The 11,813-nt window shown below is 39.1% G+C and overlaps 1 protein-coding gene and 1 long non-coding RNA gene across 2 annotated transcripts in view; one reads left to right on the top strand and one right to left on the bottom strand.

The window, feature by feature from the left end:
* Nucleotides 1–7,095, top strand: part of faah (fatty acid amide hydrolase) — an 11,945-nt gene extending 4,850 nt beyond the window's left edge. Inside the window, exons 5-14 of the mRNA XM_015058881.1 lie at nucleotides 1,521–1,727; nucleotides 1,801–1,841; nucleotides 1,938–2,062; nucleotides 2,609–2,734; nucleotides 2,854–2,951; nucleotides 5,185–5,284; nucleotides 5,364–5,407; nucleotides 5,515–5,663; nucleotides 6,025–6,170; nucleotides 6,622–7,095. Coding sequence (XP_014914367.1) covers nucleotides 1,521–1,727; nucleotides 1,801–1,841; nucleotides 1,938–2,062; nucleotides 2,609–2,734; nucleotides 2,854–2,951; nucleotides 5,185–5,284; nucleotides 5,364–5,407; nucleotides 5,515–5,663; nucleotides 6,025–6,170; nucleotides 6,622–6,744 — 1,159 coding nt within the window. The 3' untranslated portion in view covers nucleotides 6,745–7,095. The remainder of the gene's footprint in view (nucleotides 1–1,520; nucleotides 1,728–1,800; nucleotides 1,842–1,937; nucleotides 2,063–2,608; nucleotides 2,735–2,853; nucleotides 2,952–5,184; nucleotides 5,285–5,363; nucleotides 5,408–5,514; nucleotides 5,664–6,024; nucleotides 6,171–6,621) is intronic.
* On the bottom strand, nucleotides 6,939–8,276 carry LOC106963794 (uncharacterized). The gene is made up of 2 exons (XR_001428259.1): nucleotides 7,084–8,276; nucleotides 6,939–7,052 (listed from the first exon to the last, which is right to left on the bottom strand). It is a non-coding gene; the product is annotated as an uncharacterized LOC106963794 (long non-coding RNA).
* Nucleotides 8,277–11,813: the final 3,537 nt, after the last annotated feature.

Raw genomic sequence — 11,813 nt, 5'->3', positions numbered from 1 at the left:
AAAAACCCCTCTTGCAATGTGATCATTATATTTTCAGTATCTGAATGCAGGTTGAATTCAAACAGCTTCTTTTCAAACAGGCTCTGGCTGTGCACAAGGAGCTGAACTGCTGCACAGAAATTTTGCTGGAGAGTTTCGACCAGCTGAGAACAATTGGCTCCAACAAGGACGGGCTGCTGTATGGCGTTCCTATCAGCATCAAAGACAATGTTTCATATAAGGTAGACAGCTGGCAGAATTTCACTGTGGTGATCTTTCTTTATTGTCTGGATAAAGATGAGATTTATTGCGTTGATGTGCCACTATCTGACTCAGTCCTGTGTTCTTTCTACTTATTATCTCCCTACTACAAAGAACTACGACTGCACGTGTGGCATAATCATGAATCTGAGCCAGCCAGCCAAGAAGGATAGTGTGATTGTGGAAGTACTGAAGAAACAAGGAGCCATTCCTTTCACAAAAACCAACCTGCCACAAGCACTATTAAAGTAACTTAAAACTGTAGCATTGTTGTGACACACACATTGCGCAACCACATAAATAGATCTTATGTCCTTAGTATTTATAGTTGAATCAGATTTATGACACAACGCATGACAAGCACATAACCTTTACTTTCTCACTGTATGCTGTTAAATTGGACGTCATGCACAATTGTTTTAAGTTCTTCATAACTATTTGCTAGATGTTGGATTGAGGGAATTTTAGAGATTTTTTTATTGTCTTTAAATTAAGATGTTGGCATGCATCTTTTTGTATGTCCTTTTTTGTAGGTTTTTTTTTTAATCTGTATGACTTAGATCAGACATTTTGGGTTTTCTTCCGGAAGCTTCTCACAATATTTTGCTGCACTTTTGCTCTGTCCCTCCTGACAGAACTGGTACAATGGAGTTACGTTTGTAACGTTGCTCACGCACCTTTTAATTCTGCCAACAAATTATCTCTTGAACTAAGACAGGGTTTTCATGTTGGCACTCCAAAACATTAACTTTTGGAGTTAATGTTTTAGAGTGCCAAAGCACTCCAAAACATTGAAGTGTTTTGGCACTCCAATGTGCCAAATTTGGTACTGTAATTTTTTTAAGCTTCAAAGTAACTTAAGCTGTGCTTAAGTTACTTTGTAGCTAATTTGGTGCTATTGTTTGGGACACTGTCCTTATGGACAACACATTTATATCCAAATTTGAACTTTCTGGCTGTTGTCTTGAGATGTTTGTTCAATATTTCTACATAATATTCTTTCCTTATGATAGCATTTATTTTGTGAAGTAAACCAGTCCCTCCATCAGTCTTTCCTTTGTGTTGCTTTCAGATGCATCCACTGGTGAGCCCTTAATAAATACAATTTCTTTGAACTACCTTTAAAAAAGCCACAAGATAATTATCTGAGCTTCCCAAAATTGTTTAATTTTTTTTTTTATTCTTAATTTGAAAAAAGAAAATGGTTGTGTGTCTGTTTTTACTCATTGTGTATAACTATCTGGCTTCATATGTGTCTGTTTTCTGCCTTTCGTTTGCAGTTACGATTGCAGTAACCCCATCTTTGGCCAGACGGTCAACCCCTGCAATCCCCAGAAGACCTCTGGAGGCTCCTCTGGTGGGGAGGGGGCGCTGATTGGTGGAGGGGGCTCCATTCTTGGCATTGGCAGTGACATAGGGGGGAGCATCCGCATACCTGCCTCTTTCTGCGGCATCTGTGGCTTTAAACCCACAGCAGGCCGACTCAGGTGGGTACACTTCAGTGAGTTTTATGAATGCTTCTAACACAGTGACATGACCTTTACTCTTTGTCGCCGTTAGCTCACAGGGCATTGTTCCCATTTACCGAGGTCAAAAATGCGGTAAGTGTTGATAGTCCTCACAATTTCACACAGTGACATATTACCGTTTTCCTGTTGAACATTTGGTTAACATTGCTGAGCCTCCTGTTGACTTAGTGCTCTCATCTCCTGGACCCATGGCACGGGACGTGGATAGTTTAGCTCTGTGCATGCAGGCTCTGCTCTGTGACCACATGTTTTCCTTGGACCCCACTGTTCCACCTTTACCCTTTAATCTTCAGGTGTGTCCTCTGCTGTTTAATTTTTTTTTTCTTACGAAGGTTTTCTGAACAAAAAGGTCAAAAGAAGGTTTTGTCAAATATTAAGAAAGTGAATGAGGATTTTTTTTTTAAACTTAAAAATAAACATTGTGCTGGGATTTGACAAATGCAAATAATTTTGATAATTCTAACTGACCTTAAACGGGGAAAAAAAAATTTCGTCTGATTTAAAGTTGGGCAATGAGGAGAGAAATTGGTTATGTATTTTTTATACAGTGTATGCAATTATCTGGTTTAACAAATAAACCAATTTAAGTTTAAAAACATACATTTTAAAGGTTTAGTCTGTGCTGTTTTGTTCAGCTCAACAACAATCATGTTTCAATATGGAGTTATTGTCATTAAACCTGCCAGCTGTATCAGTTTGCCTCATTGGCCAATTTGGTGGATCAGATGATTGTGAGGCCTCTAAAGTATGTAAAGTATGGAAACACATCATCTTTTAAGCTGTTGAACTACTGACAGACTGATGCAAAATCTAAATAAATGGAAATGGCTTTTCTGCAGACATACCAGAGCTCCAAGCCTCTCAGAATCGGTTACTTTGAACACGATGGGTACACGCAGCCTCCTCCGAGCATGGTCCGCGGCCTCCGAGAGGTCAAAGCTCTGTTGGAGCAGGCTGGGCACACAGTAAGGCCACAACACACACACACACACACACACACACACACATCTTTGCAGATACTACTGTGAAGACCACAACTTTGTAAAACATGCAGTATTTCTGATGCGATCATCTTTGCTGTTAGGTGGTGCCTTATGAACCTCTGAGGGTGAGTCAAGCTGTCAATGAACTCATCCTCAAGGGCGTGTTTGCAGATGGAGCTGCCACCATGCTACAAAAACTGTAAGTTGTGTTTTATCATTATGTTTAAGGCATTGACTAAACCGATTATGTTTCCTTTTTGTGGAAGGTAAATCTGAGTGTACATGTCTTAAGTCCGGCAAAAACACTAAAAGTAATATTTTGCAGGATGTGGCTAAAACATAATTAATGACTCATCCAATTTAGAGAAAGCAGGATATTCTGAACATAGCTAACACAAAGCCTGGTTAAAGATTTTTCCAGAATAAAAGTTGATGTTTTGTGAAGGACTCTTAATATTTCCTCTCAATGATTAGCATTTTCAGCACATTTTCGTCACTTTTTTTAAACGGGACAAAGTGTTTCTGTTTAAAAAAAAATCTTCCAGAGTTGGATATTGTGTCAGAAAGCAACAGGGGGCATTTGTGATTTATGTAATAGTTTCTTTAAAAAAATAAATGTCAGTTTCCCACATATACATGTTTAAACTAAACATTTTTTTTTAAAGAAAATAAAAAAAATTGGAAATTGTTTTAAAAAAATCTGTTTGGAAAGTGAGACGAAAACATCAACCACCTGTTAGTGTGTGATTCAGAAATTCTGCAATATGTACAATTTGCATTGAGTTTAGCTTGTTGTAAGTAGCCATCTGATGAAATGCAAGTAATAAAAATACAAAACCTTAATTCACGTAGTGGGTTAGTGCAGCTGCAAAGAGAAAGGAAATAATCTTCAGGATGCCTGGTCTCTAAATTTGTCAATCTAGATGTGAAGTTGATGAACAGTCAGTGTCAAAAGCATTGAGATTTGGTGTCGATGGCCTAGAAACTCCAGATCTAAATCCCAATAGCTACTAGTTGTCAGTTCTTAAAAAAAAAAACAGTCTAAAAACTTTAATGGGTCAGTAGTGGTCAAGACTGAGATGAGATCCAAATGGAGCGAATTGCAGAAGTTATGAAAACTGTAGCACTGTAAATGTTGACACTTTGCATGTTGTTTTTTTTCTCAATTAAAACCTCTAAAACTCATGAAATGTTTAATTTCAGAATACCACAAAACATTTTGCAATGTTGATTCAGGAGAATGTGTGGGGGAAAAAATGTAGTCAGTTGGGGAAAATGTTGTTTTTTTTCCTCCTGGTGTTTTAGTTGAACTGAAATAAGTAATCTCTTTTTATGGCAGGCTCTTACTTATTCAACGGTTTATTGCAAAAGACATCATTAAAGTTATTGATTAACCCAGTGTTTCTCAAGCGTTTTCACAAACACTCATTGACCACATAGTTTGAAAATTCCCCACAATAACACAGCTTTTTAATATATGCAACCTGGAATAAAAAATATTAGTCTCTTAGCTAATGAGAATGGCGGTGCTGTTTTATAAATGTGTCTAGGCCACGACAAAATCACGAAAAGCCATGGTGTTTTGAGTTAGTTATACATTGTTAAAGTGTGGATTCTAAGCTTTCCAGTGATGTCAAACACATGAAAATTAAAAAAAAAGAAGTTGTTTCACTATAAGTTTTGAGTTCATTATTAAAATTTTTTAGGCTATTTGTAATTTAGAAGCACAATAAAAGAAAACTAGATTTGAGTTGCTTTGGTAGAAACAAAAATACTTTCCTGCACCATTAAGTGTAAAAAATTATCCACCTATTTCTATCAATTGCAGTTACCTTTTTGTGTTTATTATGTGATTAAATCATTTTTAATTGAATAAAAATAACAATAGCTGTCAACATATGAGCAGAATGTTACAAGCAAGCAAAGTCATTAAAAAACAAAGAACAGTTCTCATCATCTGAGATTTGTTCACGGCATAGAGCCGTTCAAAAGAATCAAATTGTTTGTGAATGACACAAATACTCAGCAGATATTGACTTGTTTTCTTTCCACCGGTATCTTCAGTTTTCCTTTGAGTTCCTTTGAGGTTTTAAGCCACCTGCCCACTATTACTTTTAACCACGATCCTTTGGTAAACTAACTCTACAAGTCACAAATTGAGCTCAAGTCACATCAAATAAACTACTGTTCACATGCAGTACCTTGAGGACCACTAGGGGCACCCATGGACCACAGTTTGAGAGAGACTGGATTAGTCTTTACCATTCTGTCATCACTAAAAACGACACACATTACTTAGTATTTGGTTCTGTCTAACACACCAACGCTATGCCAACGTGCCCCAGATGGCTCAGCAGACGTGATCTGAATCTGTTCTGAAGGTAGTGCGGCATTTCCAGCGAATCACGGCAGTCATTCTGCTTCTGTTTCAGGAAGGGAGGGCCTCTGGATCCCTGCCTCAAACCTCAGATTGTTCTATACTCCATCCCTAACTGGTTGAAGAGAATCCTCGTGTTCCTGCTGACGCCCTTTGTGAGTTCTGCCTCGCTGTTCCAGAAATGAGAATGCAGTGCAGATACAGATTAATTCTCATTTCATGTCATTCTCACAGTCTACTCGCGTCCCTCCCATTCTCAGCGCCCTCTGTGGAGTCAGGTGCGATGATGTCCTTTCAAATTAGCCGCTTTAGTTTTATAGTTGTCTGTCAAATTATTTGTTGAACCAAAATGCTTCCATATCCCTCCCCACCTTGATGTTCTCAGTTCCCCTGCGGAGGTTTGGAAGCAGCATGCTGCTGTGGAGGACTACATTTCTGACACGATAGCACACTGGAGGAAACGCAACATTGATGTGCTGCTCTGCCCCATGATTGGACCGGCCTTCAACTTCTTGTACTGCGGCAAACTCACGTGTACGGTTGTATGAGGAGCTCCTACTAAAACATCTGGAGATGGAAGAATAATGAATGATTTGATGAAAGAGGCTTTCTCCACACATTTTAGAGTTTTTGGATTGTCTCTTGGTGTAACAATTTAATGAATATTTGTGAAAACTTGTGCGGCTCTGCATCATCATTTTTATTAATCTCTGTATCTGGAAAACGCAGGTCCCCCAAATACTGATTTTCATTTTTTAAAATCTCTACAGTGAAAAGCATTTTTAGAATATTTTTTTTGTCACAATGTATTTAGAGTGAAAATACTTCCGGCTTGCAGAAATAGTCTTGTTTTTCTTTCCAAGTTCTGCAGTTTTCTTGGTCTGCTTTCTTTCAGGTCTCTCCAGCTTAACAATGATATACAATCTACTTAATTTTCCGGCCGGTGCTGTCCCCGTATCCACGGTGACGGCTCAAGACGAGGAGGATCTTAAGCATCTGAAGGGCCTTTATCAGGACACCTGGGAGAAGATGCACAAAGAGGTGAGACTGTTTTCTGTAGGCCATAAAAAACCGCCAAATGCAACAAAATACATTATAGTAATTATTCTTTGAAGCTTTGTTGGACCACTAGTTTTATTTTTTGTTTTATACGTTTTTTAAGGATGTTTTACTGGATAAAAGCACCTCAAGAATTACAGAGAAATTAACTAATTAGCCAAAGATAATGAATGTTTCCCAAGCTAAAGCTGTTTATCTTTTTTTTTTTTTTTCTGTATCTCTTTTGAAGCTTTAATCACTTTGGTTGTTTCACATCTGCAGCTTCATTACCACGGCTAAACTCTCCTCACTGATAGTTTACCCGTGGTAATGAAGTTTCCACGATAATCTCTTAGCGCATCTCGTTAATGGAAGTACCGCGTTTGTCCAGCAGGTGGCAGCAGAGACCACATGAGCCGTTTGCTTGGCGTCACGTTGGACCTTTGTGTTTCAGGCTGTCAGCGGCGCTGAGGGTCTGCCCGTGGCGGTGCAGTGCGTGGCCCTGCCGTGGCAGGATGAGCTCTGCCTGCGCTTCATGAAGGAGGTGGAACAGCTTGTCAAACACAAGAAAAACTAGACCAGCGCGCGGATGTTCCGGATCCAAAAGCTGGACGGCACGTCTTAATCACACCACAGTGTTTGATAAAGATTCTGGTTTTTACATGTGGTTTGTAAGGCAACATCTGTTGAGCAGGTTTAGAAAGTTTAAAGAAATAAATCTATAATTAAAGCGATTAACGTTTGCTTTAGAGTATCTCAATACTCTAGCTCGAACGGCATGGTCATTCTCCTTTAGAGTAATGAATGAACTGTCACTTTTTTATTTTTGGAGCTATAAAAGTCTACTCAGTCTGTTAATAAATCATGTGCAACCACTGTTAAACACTATTCACCCCCCCTTCAAATAAAGTGTCACCGCTAATTTTGATCAATTTTTCTCAAATGTAAAGTTTTCTTCATGAGTTTTTCACCATAGATATTTCTGCCCATAAATATGCTGATTATTATAAACATAACAAGGATTTTAGATTCACAATTTAGTGTTAATTAGACTCGGAAAAATTAGGTTTTTGTTCTGTTTTTCCATCTCAAAGTGTGTTTGATGGCTCACACTTGGGCATAACCAAAAGATAATTGAAAACTTACCCCAATGCGTAAGTAAACACAGCAAATAACGTGTAACGCATTGTAAAAATGAGTACAGATTTGAAAATAATATGAGTGTTTTTGTAATTTAAATATTTTATGTAATCAAATGAATGAGAATAAAGTTGAATTTTTCTTTGAAAAGGCTGTTTTACAGTAAAGCCTGCAGCTCAGTTAATGTTACAGTCATTTTTAATGAAGGTATGCATTTTCAAGACACCTGTGTGCTTTCAAAGACACAAAACCTCTTTCTTTTTCCTCTCCACGTCCTCATCACTGAGCGGCACACGAGTGAAGATCGTTTTTATTCATATTCAAGATGGTTTATGCAGTGATGCCACAGCAGACAACGGAAAAGAGATAAAGGAGACTAATGACACATGGCGCCTCCATCTCCAAGGCCAGTGCGCCGTGTCCTCATATAGTGATTACCCTGTGCTATTGTAAATATGTGTTTCTGTGTTGGGTTTACATAAATTTACATATGTGTGAAAACACCCCTGGAATGGGAAACCATTAGAGTCGATGTCAGCATTTTCCATTACGGTCCCTCTTTCTTTTTCTTCTTTTATTTCCCAGCCGTCTACCCCAAATGGAAATGGGCCCGTCGTGCACATAGTGGAGGACGGAGGGCACATTAGGTGTGGAGGAGAGCAGGAATTGAGAGGTTGTTCTTAGTATTATCTGCAGCACATAGAGAGAAAGTGTGCCTCTCGCTGTGCCACTCAGTCAGGGTGCATTAAGCCTTAAGAGGCAGTGAAGAGACTCAGTTCTTCAGAGGGAACTTGACATTGTTCATAAATCCCTCTGGATCTGAAACTGAATTAATGGCACACACGCATATATGCACTATCTCAACTCGTCCCATTTTATACGTCGGCAATTTAATCATTGTGTGTATTTTATTGAAGTAAACGGTGTGATTATTTATGTAGCGCAGTACAAAAAAAAAAAAAAAATACCATGCATTATCACAGAGGGCATTGTCCAGAAGATAATTTATTATTTTATCAATTATTGCACTGTGAGCTTTTAGAAAATGTCCCAAATTATATTTGGGAACTGTAACTTTTATTTTTTTATGTTTAAGAATAGCCAATTAAAATGTTTACTTTTACATCATAATAGTAGAATTGGATAGTCACAGTGGATTAATTGAACGATTGATTAACTGTTGTTTATGTCATGTAAGTGAGCACTATACCTCTCCTCGAGATTGCATAATAACCAGTGGCAGTCATACTATGTTAAGAAATTGATGCCTTTTAAAATAGAATATGAATATTAAAAACACAACTTGCAAATAAATAATTGGGTAGTCATTAAATAAATGCCAATGAGACTCTTTTCAGATCAGAAAAAAAACCTTTAAGCAGGTAGTAAACATATTTTTTTAATAACTAAGTGGAAAATAATCTTTAACAGAAATGGAAGTTGTTAAAGAATGTGTAAAAACATCTACACTATGTGTTTCACTTAGCAAATTTACTTAGTGACAAATAAACCTTTGAAGAACATTCTAATTAACTGAGCATGAATATAGACAGAAATATTTCTGTCATATCAGCACCATCCACACTGATGGTAAAGACTTTGTTCAGTATGATAGTTTTCGGCTGCTCATAGTTTTTTTTCATGCAGGCCAACGAATTTAAAGATGGTCTCATGTGACAAAAACCCAGCTTGGTTTGCAAATCCAAAACTACCTAACAAGTAACATGGGGTAAATTCTTTCACTTAGTGTCAGTGTCTATTCTTGTGACAGGGCGTAAAGGTGTTAAAAATGTTGTCGCTGTCCAGGCTTCTTGTTCTTAGAAGGTTACAAGCAAGAAGTGCCAGGTCACTGATTCAGCTTTTCCCATCATCGATCCACATAGTCTTTTTTCCACAAAATATACTGTACATACAGCTCAATAACATAACATGAAATATTAAAGGTATTTTTATATGGGTTGCACGCTGTTGGCAGCATTATTGCCTGACAGCAAGAAAGTCCTGGGTTTGAATTCTGGCCTGGGGTCTTTCTGCATGGAGCGCTCGGTCTTCCTCCTGCAGGCCAAAATCATGGCTGTTACGATAACTGGTCACTCTAAACTGTCCTGCATATCAGCAAGTAGTTCAATGCTGGCGTTGTGTCAATACATTATTTTCTGAAATGTGGGGTTTAACAAATGGTTACATTTTCCCACTAGCTCTTTCACTTGCTTGTTACCTGAGATTAGGCCATAGGCTAAGATTGGATCCAATTGTTCTACGCTTTTTACTTAATTCATTCCTCAGTTTATTGTTACTGACATTTTAGATGGTTTCTAGGTTTAATATAATAACAAACAGACTAAAACAGTACATCAAGTAAAAAAATAAAATAAAATAACACCTGGAAAATGTATTCATGCAGGATATGAGTATTCCAGTGCAAAGTTTCCAGTTTAACAAGTTTTGCCTGAAAAGTTCCAAAAGGAAAAAGTGACGGAGTTTGGAAAGTTAGCTTTCTGGCCAAGCCGAACCTGTTGTAATCAAACAGCAGAAGCATCCAGCGGTCCCAGGAGGACAAAGTGTTCTTTCATGTAACGTCTCATTGATAAGAGCAGCAAACACCTCATTTACAGCAACCTTAGGCTATAAGATCAGGTACTTTAAAAGCCATCCCGACACATTCAGACCTTGCCTGTGTGCAAGCAAACAAAACACCTTTATATCAACACAACTAAACTAGGATGATTCTGTCTTAATGTCCCATTTCAGGGACCGAGGAGCCCAATAGTCTTTATGACTCTGTAGAATTGCAGCTCGTGATGTTGGACGCAGCGGGGGGGTGCTTCCTGCCTTTTCAGATGATCAAAGAGACAAGTTCACCCTGCAACCAGAGCCACTTACAGGCGACATCAAGAAGCTGCGAGATTGGCAGCTTTTTCGTCTTTGGTCCATTTCGTCAGCCATTACTACCAGCAGAGGCAATGTGCTGTGGCGGAGCAGACAGGGGAGGGGAAGGCAGATTAACAGAGAGCTGATACAGGTGTACAGGCGGTATCAAACGGCAGCCCTGTCAATACAGCAGGCTCCAGATTTCTTCAGACGGGGCTGGGCTCCTAGAAGTGTAGCCACTTGATTTAACTATGACAGGATTAACTGGAGCTCCGTATGATTTCCTCAGATTCTGTGACTCAACAATTCAGTGATCCACGCTCTATCGGCTTTGAAGGCCCCTATCCCAAGTTTCAAAGGCTTACCTTCGGACAAGGTGCATTCTTTTCTCCCTTGCGGTTCCGCTTTCCAGCTTTTCTGCTGCATTCAGTTGTTCGCCAGCCCCCCGTGTTTCGCGCCGACTGCGTCGTCCTCCCTTCTCTGCACATCTGCTAGGTTTGGGGTTTCCTTTCTTCCCTGCAGCTCCTTGCTTGGCCCGAGGCCCTTATAGCCAAATTGGTTTACATTGCAGAGATAAATGCTCTGCAAATGCGCTTAAACACGTACAGTAAAAAATGCAGACAGTGCGTGTCAGGATTATCACTCTAGTTGGAGGTGGTGGGGGGGTGGGTGGGTGAGAGAAAGGAGAGCATCTCTGGCACAAAGCTGAGGGAGCCGAAGTGGAGCCTGCAGATACAGTCCATCTCATCCACTTCTCAGGAGGAAAAAAAAAAGGAGGATTTAGCATTTGCATGCCAGTCTGTAATTCCTGGCATTATATAACTTGTCGACAACAATCAAACTCCTGTGACATTGTGGAAGTATTGTTTCGCAGGGGTGAGCAATGTGTGGAGTTGCACTTTGCTGGGCTGGTGGTGCGCGGGCCAAGATGATTGGCAGAGACCACCAGGTCTGTCAACCAAAACAGCGTCAGCTTGAGCTGAAAAACACGGATTTTGATTTTTACCATTATTAGTTTTGAGGTGAGACGTTGCTGCCTCGAGAAGGGGTGGATAACCTCAAATCTTTGCAGAGATCAGGTTTTGTTGATTCACCGTGCAGCGTGCGACGACACACAGACAATCCCTTCGTTGAAATGTGTGCGTACTGTCAACAGCGGTTAAAGTGTGCAGGAGGAGGCATTGCTTCCAAACTTTGTGCTGTGGTGCATTTCCATTCGTCAGAATCTTTATTCTGACCCTTTAGGAGTATATTTCTGGAATTTAAAAATGCAATCCCGGTCCGATAACGTGCATCATGCAGCTGAAGCTCGCGCATCATATAAAAATTATCGACAAACAGGATTGTTGCAAAATAAAATCATATTGTGTAATATAAAGTATGTGGCTTGGTATGAAGTACATAAAAAAATGGCGGGATTGCATAATAATTCAAACTATTTTAAATTAGATAAGAAACTAAGATTGAGGTGAGATAAGAAAGGTAAGAAACTAAATTACATATTAAAATATATTATTTTGACTTCTACAATTCCAGACAACCACAAACAGCGTATTTTACTGCGCTGTAATGTGATAGATAGACCAACACAACGTAGTGCATAATGTGTAAAGAGATTGAAAAATGGTTTTCATA

Source organism: Poecilia latipinna, unplaced genomic scaffold (assembly GCF_001443285.1).
Source record: "Poecilia latipinna isolate Pla-1442-1.1 unplaced genomic scaffold, P_latipinna-1.0 Scaffold64, whole genome shotgun sequence".
NCBI lineage: Eukaryota > Metazoa > Chordata > Actinopteri > Cyprinodontiformes > Poeciliidae > Poecilia > Poecilia latipinna.
This window is presented reverse-complemented; position numbering and strand designations above follow the sequence as displayed.